General features: G+C 41.2%; 2 protein-coding genes, 1 long non-coding RNA gene and 1 other non-coding gene across 4 annotated transcripts; 2 read left to right on the forward strand and 2 right to left on the reverse strand.

Annotated features, from left to right (window-relative positions):
- The first annotated feature begins 73 nt into the window (after positions 1–73).
- Positions 74–2,711, forward strand: ndua6 (NADH dehydrogenase 1 alpha subcomplex subunit 6). Its single transcript, NM_001160588.2, is given in 3 exon segments — positions 74–237; positions 1,633–1,748; positions 2,000–2,711. Coding segments are annotated over 3 exon segments (387 nt in total). The 5' UTR covers positions 74–98; the 3' UTR covers positions 2,132–2,711.
- Positions 2,712–3,984: 1,273 nt separating this feature from the next.
- On the reverse strand, positions 3,985–12,435 carry LOC110538338 (protein FAM234B). Its single transcript, XM_021625093.3, has 13 exons — positions 12,310–12,435; positions 10,690–11,229; positions 10,161–10,283; positions 9,654–9,905; positions 9,382–9,497; positions 9,034–9,193; positions 8,795–8,933; positions 8,516–8,716; positions 8,005–8,086; positions 7,740–7,904; positions 5,839–5,959; positions 5,503–5,732; positions 3,985–5,384 (listed from the first exon to the last, which is right to left on the reverse strand). Exons 1-12 carry the CDS (start codon positions 12,344–12,346, stop codon positions 5,503–5,505), a joined length of 2,166 nt encoding a protein of 721 aa, XP_021480768.2. The 5' UTR covers positions 12,347–12,435; the 3' UTR covers positions 3,985–5,384.
- On the forward strand, positions 9,672–12,624 carry LOC110538340 (uncharacterized). The gene is made up of 3 exons (XR_016485297.1): positions 9,672–9,944; positions 10,179–10,317; positions 10,739–12,624. It is a non-coding gene; the product is annotated as an uncharacterized LOC110538340 (long non-coding RNA).
- Positions 12,625–16,349: 3,725 nt separating this feature from the next.
- On the reverse strand, positions 16,350–16,504 carry LOC118937981 (U12 minor spliceosomal RNA). The gene has a single exon (XR_005035386.1). It is a non-coding gene; the product is annotated as a U12 minor spliceosomal RNA (small nuclear RNA).
- Positions 16,505–16,912: the final 408 nt, after the last annotated feature.

The raw sequence follows: 16,912 nt of genomic DNA on the forward strand, positions 1-16,912 counted from the left end.
CACATGAGCCCCCTCTACACCAGGTGGCAGCACTAATACGTGTTTCAAATCAGAATTATTAACAACGTTAACCAGAGAAGAAGATAAAAGAAACAAACATGGCGTCCAGTGCGGCGACCCGGACAGCCTCTGTTGCTGCTAAAGTTGTCAAACCGATTTTCAGCAGGGATCTGGATGAAGCTAAGCGCCGAGTTCGCGAACTGTATCGTGCCTGGTACAGAGAGGTTCCAAACACAGGTAAAACCAGCTCTCCCTTTGTATTAGATCCACACGAGCTGGATCCCAGCGTCAAGGTCGTGCTAAGACAGCTAGCTAACGTTAACTAGCTGTAAGGCACTCAAGCTTCATATTTATTTAGCTCATTGGCTACATATCTTGTCGATTTAAGTGAGCTAACATATACTTTCAATCTATGGCCACACTTAGCTAACGCGATGTGTCCACACTGAACAAAAATATAAATTGCAACATGTAAAGTGTTGGTCCCATGTTTCATGAACTGAAATAAAAGATCCCAGAAATGTTCCACACATTTGTTTACATCCCTGTTAGTGAGCATTTCTCCATTGCCAAGATCATCCATCCACCTGCCAGGTCAAGAAGGTGATTAAACAGCATGATCATTACACAGGTTCACCTTGTGTTGGGGACAGTAAAAGGCCACTGTAAAATGTGCAGTTTTGTCACAAAATGCCACATGTCTCAAATTTTGAGGGAGTGTGCAATTGGCATGCTGACTACAGAGCTGTTGTCAGAGTTTATTTCTCTACCATAAGCCCCCTTAAATATTATTTTAGAGAATTTGGCTGTACGTCCAACCGGCCTCACAACCACAGACCACGTGTAACCACACCAGCCCAGGACCTCCACATCCGGGCTTCTTCAACTGCAGGATCTGAGACCAACCACCCGGACAGCTGAGGAAACTGGGTTTGCACAACTGAAGTTTGTGCAGAAATTCTATCAGAAACGGTCTTAGGGAAGCTCATCTGTGTGCTTGTCGTCCTCACCAGGGTCTTGAGTTTGGCGTTGTAACCGACTTCAGTGGGCAAATGCTCACCTTTGATGGCCACTGGCATGCTGGAGAAGTGTGCTCTTCACTGATCAATCCCAGTTTTAACTGTACCGGGCAGATGGCAGACAGTGTATGGCGTCGTGTGGGAGAGCAGTTTGCTGATGTCACCAATGTGAACAGAGTGCCTCTTGGTGGGGTTATGGTGTGGGCAGGCATAAGCTACGGACACTGAACACATGCATTTTATCCATGGCAATTTGAATGGACCTTGATGAGATCCCGTGGCCCACTGTCGTGCCATTCATCCACTGCCATCACCTCAAGATTCTGCATGATAATGCACTGCTCCATGTCGCAAGGATCTGTACATAATTCCTGGAAGCTGAAAATGTCCCAGTTTTTCCATGGCCTACATACTCATCAGACACATCACCCATTGAGCATGTTTGGGATGCGCTGGTGTAAGACAGCATGTTCCTACATTTGCAGATAGGCCACACGATTAGCAATTTGATAAGTAGGGAGTGTGATAAGTAAATGCATTAATGTACATATTTCTTTGAGCTTGTTGTGGGAATTTTATAGGACGACATCTTGTCTTATGTTTTGTCCCACAGTGACTACCTTCCAGCTGGACATCACAGCTCGCCAGGGAACAGACAAAGTGAGGGAGATGTTTGACAGGAACAAGCACGTCAATGACCCCCGTGTGATTGACATGCTTGTCATTAAGGTTAGTCTACTCGGCTCCCCCAAGCAGTCAATGTTCTCTCATGCAGTTAGCCTAGTTTGTTAGTGGCACGGTGGGTTAGTGTTATACTGCTAGACCGAGATAACTGGGCTGTCATGCTCTACATCATTTTACATGTGACGCATCCAAATCGCTCAAAGAAAACAACTTTGACGGGAATATTTACAAAGCTCAATGGTCACGTATCAAGTGTAGTGAGTGATGTTTCCTTTGCATACTTTTGTTTACAATAGGGTAAGATGGAGCTGCAGGAGACCATCAATGTCTGGAAGCAGAAGACTCACATTATGCGCTATTTCCATGAGACGGAGGTACCACGCCCTGCAGACTTTCTGTCCAGATTTTATGTTGGACATGACAATTGAACTGCTCCCTGTACTTTCCACCCTGTTTTGTCCAGTGTAACAGAGGCTTCCCCTTATTTAACTGTAAATATACACATGATACCCAATCTTGTTAAGTCCTCATTGTACAAATGTTTTCATTTTGTGAAAACAGTCATGGGACAGTTAGTTACTTCCCACTTGAAGTTGGAAGGCTCTCCTTGTGCACTGCATAGCTATTCCTCTGCGTTGCCACAGTAGAGGTACTTTCATGTGATACAGAAGTGTTTGTGCAAACTAGCCCTTATCATCACTAAGTTCAGAAGATGGATGCTGAGACCAAGGAATATCAGTATGGTTGTCATGGACCCTGTGTTTACCCTGTACCCACTCCAATTCAATAAGCCTCTGAATAGTTTAAATAGTCATGAATGACATGCCACTGACGGACATTACATATAGGTTGACTTTATTAGATCAGTTCTTCAAAAACAAATGCAACAGGTTGGAATAAAAAGCACCAAGGGTTCTTGATAACCTATATCAGAAACGAGATAAATAGGGACACCTATGCAGGCCTGTCACCTGATTAAGGCCTTCCCAAATAAATCAATATCCCCAGAATGATTGAAAGCAGAACAAATATTTCCATCAATGTAGAAGATATCACTGGCTAAATCAAAAGCAACTGATCCAAGGGTTTCCTTCTGCACACTGATCTATTTTATTTTGTAAGACTTATCTGTGCATGTATTATAACTAGGGAGGAATTAGTCCTATCACTTCTCTAAAACAGCTCTGTATCCAGGTAGGCACACATCACAATGGATGGGGAGAGAAGCACCAGAAAGGCTTTGTTGAGTTTGAGATCCTCAAGTCTTTTCAGCTGTCACACGTCTTCCCATTGTCTGAGAGGCGACACATTACGCTTTGTTGAGGGAGAACACAGTAATAGGCCTCATCTTCCGTGAGGTCAAATGTCATATTTATTGCTTAAATGTTAAGAGATCGTCTGAAGTTGATTTTATTGATCATTATACATACAACATACCCAGGTCATATGTTGGAGCATACAGACCCTTCAGTCATCATCCTCAGGGATGAAGATGTCATGCTCTTCCAGGAGCACAGCAAAGTTATTGCTGATCAGAGTTCCGACATACAGGAAGGGGATCACAACCACAGCAATCCGGAAAAGGCCAAATGAAGTCTGGACAATTGTCAACAATTCCATCACAAAAACATATCTATGTTAGCCTGCAATGCTGTGTGATTTTATAGACAATGACAATCAGGATAAAATAAAAAATTAATGTCATAAATAATTTACATGATGCATGCTTTACACGTTTAAACAGGCATGTATTTATAACACTTCCAGTGAAATGGAGAGGTATAGGCTCACCGAGATCTTACCTGCGATTAAACATTCCTATTAAGTTATAAGATATAACGTTAATTACAAATACCTTTCAGGCACCTTTACTAAATTCCTCCCTCCGCCTCTCATTTCATAAATGACCTGCTCATATTTTCAACAGACATCACTCACCTTCTTGGGTTCTGGCAAAATACCACCTGGTGCTGAGTACACAACTGTTCGGTAATGAGTGCCTTTCCGAATGCATTAGCATAAAACCCAGAAAATGTTGGTCCATGACTGTTTATCAACACCAACAGTCTGGCCTGACGAACCAAGCCCGAGGCCATCTTCCAAGCCTTTGACACTCGCAGCGATGCAGAAAGAGATTATTTTGGATGCACCCAAGCACCGCCCCTGAGCCTGCGCCCTCCTTTTACTCTAATATTTCTCATGATTAATTAAGTGTTTTTATGATAATTTATTGCAAACGGAGCTGAATCCATAGTACAGCTGTAGTACAAAACACTAAGAATTGCAGCAGTACATTTATTTCTTCATGTAATCTGTAAATGTTTTCCAGTATGTCAGCAATATTTACAAGTACCAATAGCAATAAAATGCAGTTACCATACATGGCACTCAGCAATAATGTATCATCACTACAATAGTTATTGATTAAAGAAATGTAAACCTTTCAGTAAGTAGCATATCAGTAAATACTGTTGTGGAGAGTGGGGTAAGTTGAGCCTTAAGGTTAGTTTAGCCACCCCTTGTTTCTAAGAAACCGTACAACATTAATCATGTGACCAAGTAGCAGAGGCACACAAGGTCTTCACCGATGACAGTCTGAGCATGCTAAACCTATCAAGAATCTTGCAGACCAGTTTCATGGGCTTAGTACACCATTAGTATTAGTCTTTTTTGCATTCATGGGCTTTGTATCCTCATGCAGAGAACTTGCCTTTGAATTGGCACATCGAAACAACATCCCTGTCCCTGACAACTGGTCAAGAAATGGAACGGTTAATAATATTGAATATAGTGATCTATATCTGAATGTAGACATACATTTCAGATATACAATATACCACACCCCCATTCCATGAATTAAACTTTGACCTACCAGCACCCACTTAACCCAAGGTAGCTCAACCTACCCTGTCCCTGTGCCAAGAAACCACTTTTTTTGAATGAGCTGTTTTCAAAACTTAAATGTTTACATGAATTCTGATTATTTTCAGGGATACACAACATCCTGAAATATATGTAGATATCAATGTTGGAACGAATACTGTATTTTCCTTGATGTAGTGATGCTGAATGTAAAAAATGGCTCAACATACCCCACTCTACCCTACAGCCAGAATATGTACAGACCCCCTTTACATAACTGGGTAATTCTGCTTGAACACAGACCTCAATTGCCTAATTGAAAAAGTGGATATGAGAGGGGAATGAATGTATTTGGAGGAATTAACTGGGTAATTGCCTCTTATTCTGTAGATTAAAAATATACTAAACGAGTGAGGTGCCAATTGGGCAATGGACAACTTACACCTACACACCTACCATTCAAATCATTGTGCTTGATCTCCAGAAGTTTCTTCTATGTACTTACTTACATATTTTGATTTCCATTCACCCCAAACAAGGTAAATAGTCATTGATATATTAAATTCAATATTCAATAAAAAGGACTAGTCATAAATAAATAAGTCAACTCATAATATATACACATATAATACAAATACAGCAAAATAAATATCTTTCAGCAAGTGAGATGAGTAATAATAGAAATTAAAATCGTACTTTGGACAAAAGTGGAAATGTAAACAGCTTGAGATAAATCTCCTTCACTTGGTGTTTCCACAGGTTTGGTCCCGCCAGTGGTTTCCCTCGGATCATGTAGAACCAGCAAATGATAACTCCTCTCTACACAGGAAAACAAAATGGTGTGTTTCGTCAACCCGAAACTATACAGACACCACAAACATCATGTCATATAAAGCATATTCTGGACATACTTAGCTATGTTCCCTCCCCTTTTTACCTAATGGTTTTTGAAGGTGAGACGCCTGAAGAACTTGTTTATCTCAAATACTCCAGGTCTGACTGGTACCCCTGCGGTGCTGCTCTCTCCCAGCCTCACAATCTGTCCAGCAGTGATTGCTGCCCTGAGGCTCATACTCTTCACCACCCGAGACCCAGGCCCCAGGCCAGAGGTAGGCCGGGAGGACACAGTAATGTAGGAGGCATCCTTCTGCGGCTCCTGGTAACTCACTAAGACAGAGAAAAGGGGAGAAACAGTTGATCAGCAGTGCTACTAACAACAGCCATAATCATATGCACAATTATAAAATAATAAATACAGCACATCATGCATCACCTGCAGCAGTAAGAATGGTGTCTGTGGTGCTGGCGAGCTCCAGGAGGATTGTGGGATATGCAGGATGTAACATGAAGAGCTTTCGGATAACTGGCATGGCTTGAACCGCCCCTGGTGCTACCTGTTAACAGAGCAAGACTTAAAATAGATTTCAACTACTGAACCTCATAGTACGATAGGCACAAATATGTAATCCTTTACCTATCGGGTTGGGGTTAATTCCACAAATTACGGGAGACACCAAAAGGGACTTTCTATCTTCCGACTGCCAACCTGAACATTGACTATTGTTAACATCCTGGCAGCAGGGTTCTGGTTAATTCCACTAATTCAATTAAAATTAAATGTTTGTAAATTATCCAAAGTGTCTGCTAAATGACTACGGTCAGTCTTAGAATTCAGAGATAATTCAATTCCTTTCAATTCCAATGCTAGGTAAATTCCAAGAATTGAATTCCCAATTGAATATTATCCCTAACAATTCCACAAATTACATTCCGAAATTAAATTCCCTCAGGCTTTCAGGCTGATCATACAGCTTAGCTATACTGGAAATATTGAAATACAACTTTAAATGATTTTAAACAAATCCTGCAGTACATTTTTCAATACTAACTGCATTAATTCCATTAACTGGAAAATGTACAAATATTAAATTCCAATTCCAATAGTTCAAACAGTCTAATTCCAATTCCAATAGTTCAAACAGTCTAATTCCAATTCCAATAGTTCAAACAGTCTAATTCCAATTCCAATAGTTCAAACAGTCTAATTCCAATTCCAATAGTTCAAACAGTCTAATTCCAATTCCAATAGTTCAAACAGTCTAATTCTAATTCCAATAGTTCAAACAGTCTAATTCTAATAGTTCAAACAGTCTAATTCTAATTCCAATAGTTCAAACAGTCTAATTCTAATTCCAATAGTTCAAACAGTCTAATTCCAATTCCAATAGTTCAAACAGTCTAATTCTAATTCCAATAGTTCAAACAGTCTAATTCTAATTCCAATAGTTCAAACAGTCTAATTCCAATTCCAATAGTTCAAACAGTCTAATTCCAATTCCAATAGTTCAAACAGTCTAATTCCAATTCCAATAGTTTAAACAGTCTAATTCCAATTCAAACAGTTCAAACAGTCTAATTCCAATTCAAACAGTTCAAACAGTCTAATTCTAATAGTTCAAACAGTCTAATTCTAATTCCAATAGTTCAAACAGTCTAATTCCAATTCCAATAGTTTAAACAGTCTAATTCCAATTCCAATAGTTTAAAAACAGTCTAATTCCAATTCAAACAGTTCAAACAGTCTAATTCCAATTCAAACAGTTCAAACAGTCTAATTCCAATTCAAATAGTTCAAACAGTCTAATTCCAATTCCAATAGTTCAAACAGTCTAATTCCAATTCCAATAGTTTAAACAGTCTAATTCCAATTCAAACAGTTCAAACAGTCTAATTCCAATTCAAACAGTTCAAACAGTCTAATTCCAATTCCAATAGTTTAAACAGTCTAATTCCAATTCAAACAGTTTAAACAGTCTAATTCCAATTCAAACAGTTCAAACAGTCTAATTCCAATTCCAATAGTTCAAACAGTCTAATTCCAATTCCAATAGTTTAAACAGTCTAATTCCAATTCAAACAGTTCAAACAGTCTAATTCCAATTCAAATAGTTCAAACAGTCTAATTCCATAACTTGACGATTGTTGAAATTTGAATTGAATTCAACATAAATTCTCCACTTCATGAGTGAATTCAAATATTTAATGGCAATTTCAAATTAAATTGGAATTGACCCCAACCCTTGTGCCTATACTACTGAAGGATGAACAAACATAACACGTTCTCTCATAGAAAATGTATTCCTGCTCCTTGTCAGGATTCAACAAGGGACTCACAGTTGTCTTGGTGAGGTTCTTTGGTGGTCTGACAGGGTCACCGGCCCAGAAAAGGAAAGCTGATTGACCAGATGTCATGATTGAGGTACCTTCCAGGTCAAGGCGTGGACAAATAAACTCTGTCTCCCACAGACTACGCCCACTGGCTCCATCAACCACCTGAACCTGAGATTACAGAGAGATGGATGGTCATCTTTGTAAATATGTACAACTGTCTGAGAAGTATAATAGCTATAGGTGTAAGTGTTTGTAGAAGAGATAATACTTTTCTCATTCTAGGGGCCCCAGACTTCTGTATGAGGAGATCTGGGATTCCATCATCGTTGAATTGGCCTGGTGCTGGACGACTGAGACAATAATAAATGATTCAGGTTATTTTAGCTCTATAACTTTATAGGGCAGGGGTTTTCAAACCTCTCCTTCGGGATCTCCAGTCGTTCCATATATTTGAACTAATCTAGAGCTAGCACACCCCATTCAACTTGTCAGCTAATTACCAAGCCCTTGATTAGGTCAAGTACTTGAGCTAGTTCAGGGCTACAACTAAATTGTGAAACTTCTGGGGGTCCCCGAGGAGAGGTTTCAAAACCACTATTATAGGGTATTACTTTATAGTTTAAGATATTGATATCTGTATTGTTGGGAAAAGAGCTGGCAAGAAATGCACTTCACTGCACTTGTGCACGTGACAAAACTTGAAGCTATCCCTTTTATGCTTAGTCATAAACACCCTAATGATAAACTTCTCCATTTATCATGGTGACCATATTTCCTACCTGTGTATGGCTGAGGAGGTAAGAGTCCACTCGGTGTGTGCGTCCTTCTCTCTCAGCACAGAGAGCTTGCTGGAGAGCTTGCCACACACCAGCACCCAGTCACTGCGGCTGGAGTTGAGGTTGGAGATGGAGTCCAGGCTGTTGTGGTTGTTACACAAGCCAGCCACTAGGGGGACCAAGAACTCCACTTGCTCAGTTCCACTGGACAGAGAAAGTCAAACAGTCGTTCAAACAGGCACTCTATTGTAATTGTGTAACCGAGCACTTTCTTAGCCTTACCTGGAGATGTGTATGAGGGAGGAGTTGGTTTTCCTACGCTTCTCCCAGCCAGGTTCCTTCAGTCTTAGACCAGGGGATATTGGTGTTTTTCCAGTAGCCCGAGTGTAAATATTTCCCAGGGATACAGCCTCTACAGTGCCTGAGTTAATATAGCAGATACATTATCAGACATTTAGTCATTTCAAATAAGAAACAGATTGTTCAAAGTCACTGTGCTTGATATAAAATGAATCCCTTACCTAGTCCAAATAGAATGTAATATGCCCCCAGCTGTGTCTCATGAAACAGGGGACCAATCAGCTTTCCAGAGACATTAAAGGTTGTGAGGTTAAAGGTCACAGGATGTCCAAGCATAGCTCCAGTCAGGCCAGACAGCAGGAGCAGTGAGAGGTCAGACACCTGAAAATAAGTTTGAGACAGTTTGATGGGAGCATTCTAGACTGACTGGAAAATGAGTGTTGTTAACACAGTGACTCTGAAGATTTGGGAGTATGGTCTATATTGTAATAATAATATGATTTATATAGTAACAATTGTCTTATTACAGCAATAAATATGTATAGGTACCAAGCCAGATATTGTCATACCTGGTCAGCAGGTAAAGTGGCAATCAGCAAGTCAGGAACAGAGTCACCTTGGAGATCTGGCAGGGAAACTGCCTGGGACTGGATCTCCCCTGGTGCTACCGACCACAGCTTCTTCCCTGAGGAGGAAAATACAATAGGTTACTCCTTACTGAACATTAAACTATTAACTTCAACACATTATTAATACATCTACACAACTGCTAAAATGTTCATGCTTGTAGCTGTGAAACTGAACCATTAAAAGCCATGCATTTCTGTGGTTGTTGTCTGACCTGTGGTGCCGTTGACAGCAGTGAGGTGTGCAGACTCGATGAGCAGACACACGGGGCCGCTAGCTCTGTCTCTCTGGGCAGATAGGGGAATGGCGCTGTTGGGGAGGGCTCTGAGGGCAGCGCCCCCTGCTGGCAGTGGTGATGGGTGGGCTTCGTACTGCAGCCCACACTGGATGGACTCCACAGGTTCCCTGAGGGCCCTCCTCCAAAGCACCTCACCACTGAATGCAGATAGGGCCACCACACTGTACTCTGGGAGAGACCGAGAGGGAGAAAGAGAAGGGGGTAAAGGTGGGTGGGGTTTATTACGTGTGGCAAATTGTGTGTTCTCAGCAGTTTACTGGGGCTAGCAGGATTAGATATGGAGATTAATATTACATAATCACTGGTAGATTTTTATGGTGTACAGTGAGGAGGTAAGCTTGAGAGAGAATAACGCCTAAAAATGAGGGTTGAAAATATCCTTTTCGTTACTATGACAATGTCCCTTGCTGTTTCCATAGATACCTTTGTTGTTCCCCGCAGAACTGGAGAGATGGGTATTGTTGCTCTTTTGAGTGACTCCTATTAGCACATCCTCAACTGAGTCATTGTCAACATCCCACAGTGCAAGAGGAGGTGGGGTAACACCTGAAGAAGAAAACCACTGTTACAGACAGGAACGGTTTGTAACTACTATTTACTAAACTAGACCTGCTGTTGCTTTGCTAACATGCTATTATAATAATCACAGTAATGTGTAATCATAGTAATCCAGACTGTGTAATATCCACCCCCTGACAAAGACAGTCAGCTAAATCTGAGTTTTGTGTTCTCAACTGCTTTCTCATACAGTTGACTTTATTGTAATGTTGACTGTGTGCTTATCTTAATCTAAAGCACTAGTGTACTCAGAGTCTGACCAGTTGGACCTGACCTGTAGTTTTCTCTTTCTCTGCTGTGAGGGAGAGGTGTATTGGTATCAGCAACCAGCAACATACGGGTAAACTGTAGTCTGTTTCATGTGTATTGTTTATACATTAGACTCCTCACTCACCTCCCACATGATCACCCAGCTCTTTCTCCCACTGTGGCCGTTTGTCCAGTTCCCCATGCTGACAAGGCACCAGAAAGGCACACAGCAGCACCACCAGCATGGCACAGACCAGAGGCACCAGGAAAAACGCTGCCCGGATGGCTCCCCTCACCTTAGCCTTCTTCCCGTCCGGGTCAGCACTGGCACTGACACCCAATCCAGGGCCACCAGAGGCCCCAAGCCCCCCTCCATCCTCTACTCCCTCATCCCTGTTTGTCTCCCTCTGGCTCCAGTACTGCATGCCCTTCTCCTCTCTCTCCTGCCTCTTTTTTCCCGGGAGCCATTCTCTCCACTCATCATCGTCCTCCTCTGCCTCATCTTCATCCCCTACGAGCCTCCCTGTTCTGCTCCCTCTCAGCTCTGAGGTACCTGTACCCATGCAGTTGCCCCTCCCCAGGCCATTGCGAGGATAGTTGAGGACCAGGTCGTCCTCCTCGCTCTCGTCCTCACTGTCGGCCTGAGTGAGGGGGTCATACTCTCCAAGCTCCGAGCCCTTCTTCCCTGTGAGGGACATACACACAAAGACACACACGGTTAACCTTTTACTGCAGGGGGCTAAATCAGGGTTACAGAGTAGTTTCTTGGTAGTCTTAAACAAATCTACGTTGAAACAAAAGTATACACTTCACACACATGGTTATGGGCTTAAAAAAATGAAGACACCTGTACCGTGTCAGATATAGAGTTGAAATGTGTTACATTTTGAGTTTGCATCCCAATATTACACTTTATATACATCACAGAAGACTGAAATATAACAAAACCATATGACATAGAAACACTGGATAATGTTTATTAATTATGATATTCTGACAAATATTAATAACATTCCACCCTTGAGGCCACTAGAGCTCGATTTGGTCATTTGACTGCAGGACAGGGGTCTACAGATCTGTTCTGGAAACAAAGCCCAGGTGAAAACTAGAATGATCTGATAGAGCATGGTGGTGCCTGATAGAACGATAGGCATCCCAAAAGGCCCGGGAAGTTACTCAAATATTGTTTATTTTAACACCAAATGAATTATGTCCTACCCTGGTCCCAGATCTGTTGTACCCTTGCCGACTCTATTGCTCATTGTTTGGCATGACAATAATTGCCAAGTTAAATGAAGGACCCCAATTACATGGCCTTATATGTAGTTATTTGTTGAACACGAGATTTAAGCAAGTAGCAAAATATGTTATAACAGTATTATGACAGTGAGCACTGAGCAATCAAGCGACTTCGATGTGGCACCCTACTGTACTGTACAGTAGCTAGCTAGTGCGGCACAGGATTGTGAATGATGCAATGTTTTTCTATTAAAGCTTGAAAAGAAACGAAATATCAAACATTGAAAATAAGTGTCGATTTTCCCCTCTCAATTCTGGAGTGTCATTAAACAGATAAAAACATTATTTTGTGTTATTGCAATCAACATTACTGTGGCTAGCTGGCTGGGTGTTCTAGCTAGCTCACATGAGCTAACAGAATGACACCAAAACAACAATGAGACACGACTGGTACAAAGACTACACAACATCCTTTTCACCTAATCAATCATATCTATTTCACAAATAATTGCAACGCGTCTCTTACCAGGCAATTTGAGGGCACGGGACAAAGCTGCAGCCATTGCAAATTGTAACGGCGCTGTGCTACAGAATTTATCCTCTCATCCGACGGAGGCGCCAAAGAACTGTTGTGTGTGTGTGTGTGTGTGTGCCACACTGTGTGGACGTTTCGGGACTGTAGCGAGTGCATTCTGGGATACAACGTTTTTAATTACCAAACACAGTCGCAGAGAGGAAGAGGCTAAATCAGTAGATGCTATTTAGCAGTTGGGTGTGTTCATTGATGCCAAGGGAAGCCAGGCTTCCCCCATAAAAATTTACTAATAAAGAAATGTACGTATTTTCCGTCTCTGTGTTTTCATAATTTTCTTTCAATGCGCAAGAGGCTGAACATATCTCACCGGAGAAAGTATCCGAGAGAGCAAAACAGCGCCCCTCTTTATCTGTATGTGTAGGCCACCTATCTCATGCGGTCTGGTCATAAAGGGTATGACATTTCTACCGCCCGTAGTATTGAATGCAAGGGAAGCCAGCGAGCGAGCATTTTGTCTCCCTTGATAAAAAAAATCTAATAAAATAATAGCCAATCAGCGCTGAGATAAACTCCAAAAAGGTGTCAAGGGAAGCCAGTTTAGGTGAGTCAACATGTTTTTTTCTTCTTGCATGAACGCACAAACACACATACAAATCAGAACCATGGACAGCCACATCATATTTAACTTACATTGATTGGACTAAATTGTTTTTGCTATATTTTAGTTGTCCCTGTATTAGACTAAGCATAGGTGATTTGATGGTGTTGAAACGTCGAAGTTGAAATGGTGCTGAAATAGTGGAGGCAGCTCCTGTTTTCATTGCGACTTGCAGTAACTCTCCGTGTTACTAAATCAATAGTTGTTTAGTTGTCCGAAAATGTCGGAAACATTACTTTCTTCACCATGCTGTAGGTCATGAAACTGATTGCTACGTGCAATATGCTTTGTGGACTTTACAGGACAGAGATTACTCTCCGGTTTTGTGATGAAACAAAGGAGTGGTTGAATTTATTCTGCCACTGTGTCTTCTTATTGTCTCTGCCTTAGCCATACATCCCAGCACAATGCATATGAACTTACAAGTTAAAGAACAAACAACGCAATTATCACAACGCATACACTATATATACAAAAGTATGTGGACACCCCTTCAAATGATTGGAATTGGCTATTTCAGCCACACCCACAGCTGACAGGTGTATAAAATCAAGCACACCGCCATGCAATCTCCATAGACAAACATTGGCAGTGGTGGCCTTACTGAAGAGCTCAGTGACTTTCAATGTGGCACCGTCATAGGATGCCTGTTTCCAACAAGTCGATTTGTGAAATTTCTGCCCTGCTAGAGCTGCCCCGGTCAACTGTAAGTGCTGTTATTGTGAAGTGGAAACGTCTAGGAGCAACAGCGGCTCAGCCGCAAAGTGGTAGGCAACACAAACTCATAAAACTGCTTAGTGCTGAAGTGTGTAGCGTGTAAAATGGTCTGTCCTCGGTTGCAACACTCACTACCAAGTTCCAAACTGCCACTGGAAGCAACATCAGCACAAGAACTGTAATCCAGGAGTTTCATGGAATGGGTTTTCCGTGGCCGAGCAACTGGAGTGGTGTAAAGCTCGCCGCCATTGGACTCTGGAGCAGTGGAAAAGCATTCTCTGGAGTGATGAATCACACTTCACCATCTGGCAGTCTGATGGACAAATCTGGATTTGGCGGATGCCAGGAGAACGCTACCTACCTCAAAGCATAGTGCCAACTGTAAAGTTTGGAGGGGGAGGAATAATGGTCTGGGGCTGTTTTCATGGTTCGGGCTAGTCCCTTAGTTCCAGTGGAGGGAAATCTTAACACTACAACATACAATGAATGACATTCTAGACGATTCTGTGCTTCCAACTTTATGGTAACAGTTTTGTGATGGTCTTTTCCTGTTTCAGCATGACTATGCCCCTTTGCACAAAGTAAGGTCCATAAAGATGGTTTGTTGAGATTGGTGTGGAAGAACTTGACTTGCCTGCACAGAGCCCTGACCTGAATACCATCGAACACCTTTGGGATGAATTGTAATGTTGACTGAGAGCCAGGCCTAATGCTCTAGTGGCTGAAAGGAAGCAAGTCCCCACAGCAATGTTCTATTATCTAGTGGAAAGCCTTCTCTGAACAGTGGGCTGTTATTTTTTTATTTAACCTTTATTTAATTAGGCAAGTCAGTTAAGAACAAATTCTTATTTACAATGACCGCCTACACCGGCCAAACCCGGACAACGCTGGGCCAATTGTGCCCCACCCTATGGGACTCCCAATCACGGCCGGTTGTGATACAGCCTGGAATCAAACCAGGGTGTCTATAGTGATGCCTTAAATACCGAGATGCAGTGCCTTAGACCGCTATGCCAAAGGGGACCAACTCCACATTAATGCCCATGATTTTAGAATGATATGTTCGACAAGCAGGTGTCCACATACTTTTTTCAACTGGTGTATGTTGTCGTTTTTTCTGGCTTGGCTTTCCCAATGATTTTACTCACGCATCTCTACTGCTCTTTAGTGGTTATTAGTACCAGAGATGGTTAGAATCTATACCGCCTCTGGTTATTACCCCTCCATGAAATGACTGACAAACAAACATAATTAACAGTTTTACTGACTTTCATGGTGCATTAATGGAACCTTGTTTCATTACGGACTGGAAAAGAGGCTACAAAATACAATTTTGTGGTTGAAATTATATTTCACCACATGAGACCTTTCACATTTATTCATCTGATTTTGCCTGTGTCCAGCTCTGCATGGGAAGGTGTTTTACCACTTGGCTGTGGTAGGTCTGGTAGTGACAGTAGGATGGATTGAGAAAATACAGATATGGGACACAAATACAAGGCATCATACTTAGTCATGCTCACACATGGTCAGGAAGGAAATTATATGACAAATAATGATCAGTTAAAAATCTTCTACTATATCATGTCCTTGACTCCGTCACCGACACACACACACACACACACACACACACACACACACACACACACAGCTCTGTATGCTTCTATAACAGTTATAGAAGTTACTGTATAGAGACATTTTGGTTTTACAGTGTTTCTACCTTTTTGTGTGGCCTACCATTTTTTAAAAATATATTTATACAACACTGCCACCTCGTGGCACATAATTAAATGCACTCGGGTTTTGGTGGAAATTCCGGAAACAATTTATGGTCAATAACTAGTAGGTTTCCATCGACAAGATTTTAATGTGAATATTTAAGTATCCGTATAAAGAAAATATGCGCATTTTCCCACCAGTGGTGTTTCCAAGAAACGGACTTGTTGCTGATAAAAATCTGGGCGTGATGACGTATTTTAATATTTATTGGAAAGGAGCATCAATAATCACCGCGCACTTTCACCACCCTGTGAAATTCATCATAAATGATTTAATCTGTAGCCTAATAAACGGCATGGTTTCTCAAATCGTAGTGGGAGGGGCACCCAATTACGTCATCTTCGTGTGACTCCCAAGTTTAGTTTGATATGATGATTACTATACTAGATCAATATTTGCGAATATTTCCACAACCATGTTACCCATCATTCATTCAATATTTTTTTTTTTTTTTAAGAATCCTACCATGTAGAGAGGAACACATTACCTGTCTGCATTTATATAATTGTACTGAAACGTCCTGTTTCCATTACAGTTCAATGTGTTTTCGTCGCATTTTCAACTACCGAGAATTGTCACAAAAACTATTTTGTTCAATAGCAAATGTGACTACTCGGTCAATTTTTTTTTTAAATACAGTATGACATTATCCGCATAAATTTGCTGATGGAACGTGGTTAGAGAAATATAAGGCAGAGATGTTCTTTATGTTGAAAAAGGTTTTGTAGAAGAGGTGCAGTAAGTACTATTATAGATGTTCTATTTTTAGTTATATTTTTAGTACGTTACAATCATGGAAAATATAATTCCATTCTGGTTCTGTGTCACCTTGTATCAGTAGTATCCCGAAAGCGGTTTATATTTTACATGAGAGGTCGGGGCAGATCCATGTCCCGCAAGGCATCTCACAAAGTAGGCGAGTCACCTAAACAGGCGGACCTGTACCCGTTCAAAAATTGATCTCGCAAATCTAGGCGAGGACACGGGCGTCACCCCGCGTCGTTATTTTCCTTACTCATCAGTTTAAGGCATAACCAATCGATGGTCGAGGGCATTTACTTAGCTCTATATGCAGACTATTACACTCATGGTGTTTACCATTGGCGTTCACTTCAAAAGTATAAACCTACAGCTGCATGTTATTTTCTGAGCGCATTATGTGATACACAATTGTACATTTTCCTTCCTCCATTTAATCAGGTAAAATATAGCTTTTCTTCGAGATTTTACTTATTTACACTGGTTTCAAGTGATTGTGAGCGCAAAGGTTGATGGGAAAGATAAAACGTTTCATTTACCCCCGCATTTTTTTTTTTTTACTTCGTGAAGAGCAATCGATACCAGAGGTCTCTAAGGCTGTGTAATTGATTTGTATTTGTTTGTTTTATGTTACAAGTATAATCTTTTGTTAATTGATGACCAATGGCATTGATGTGATCA

This window comes from Oncorhynchus mykiss, chromosome 12 (genome assembly GCF_057628025.1).
Source record: "Oncorhynchus mykiss isolate SJ-2025 chromosome 12, ASM5762802v1, whole genome shotgun sequence".
NCBI lineage: Eukaryota > Metazoa > Chordata > Actinopteri > Salmoniformes > Salmonidae > Oncorhynchus > Oncorhynchus mykiss.

What these genes read in the sequence shown, in the direction of transcription:
- LOC110538338 (XM_021625093.3), bottom strand. Translation starts at nt 12,346, where the DNA reads ATGGCTGCAGCTTTGTCCCGTGCCCTCAAATTGCCTG. An exon ending in GCTGGGTGATCATGTGGGAG is followed by an intron (nt 10,284 to 10,689) that starts GTGAGTGAGGAG and finishes TTTCTTCTTCAG; the next exon opens with GTGTTACCCCACCTCCTCTT. An exon ending in TGCTGTCAACGGCACCACAG is followed by an intron (nt 9,498 to 9,653) that starts GTCAGACAACAA and finishes TTTCCTCCTCAG; the next exon opens with GGAAGAAGCTGTGGTCGGTA.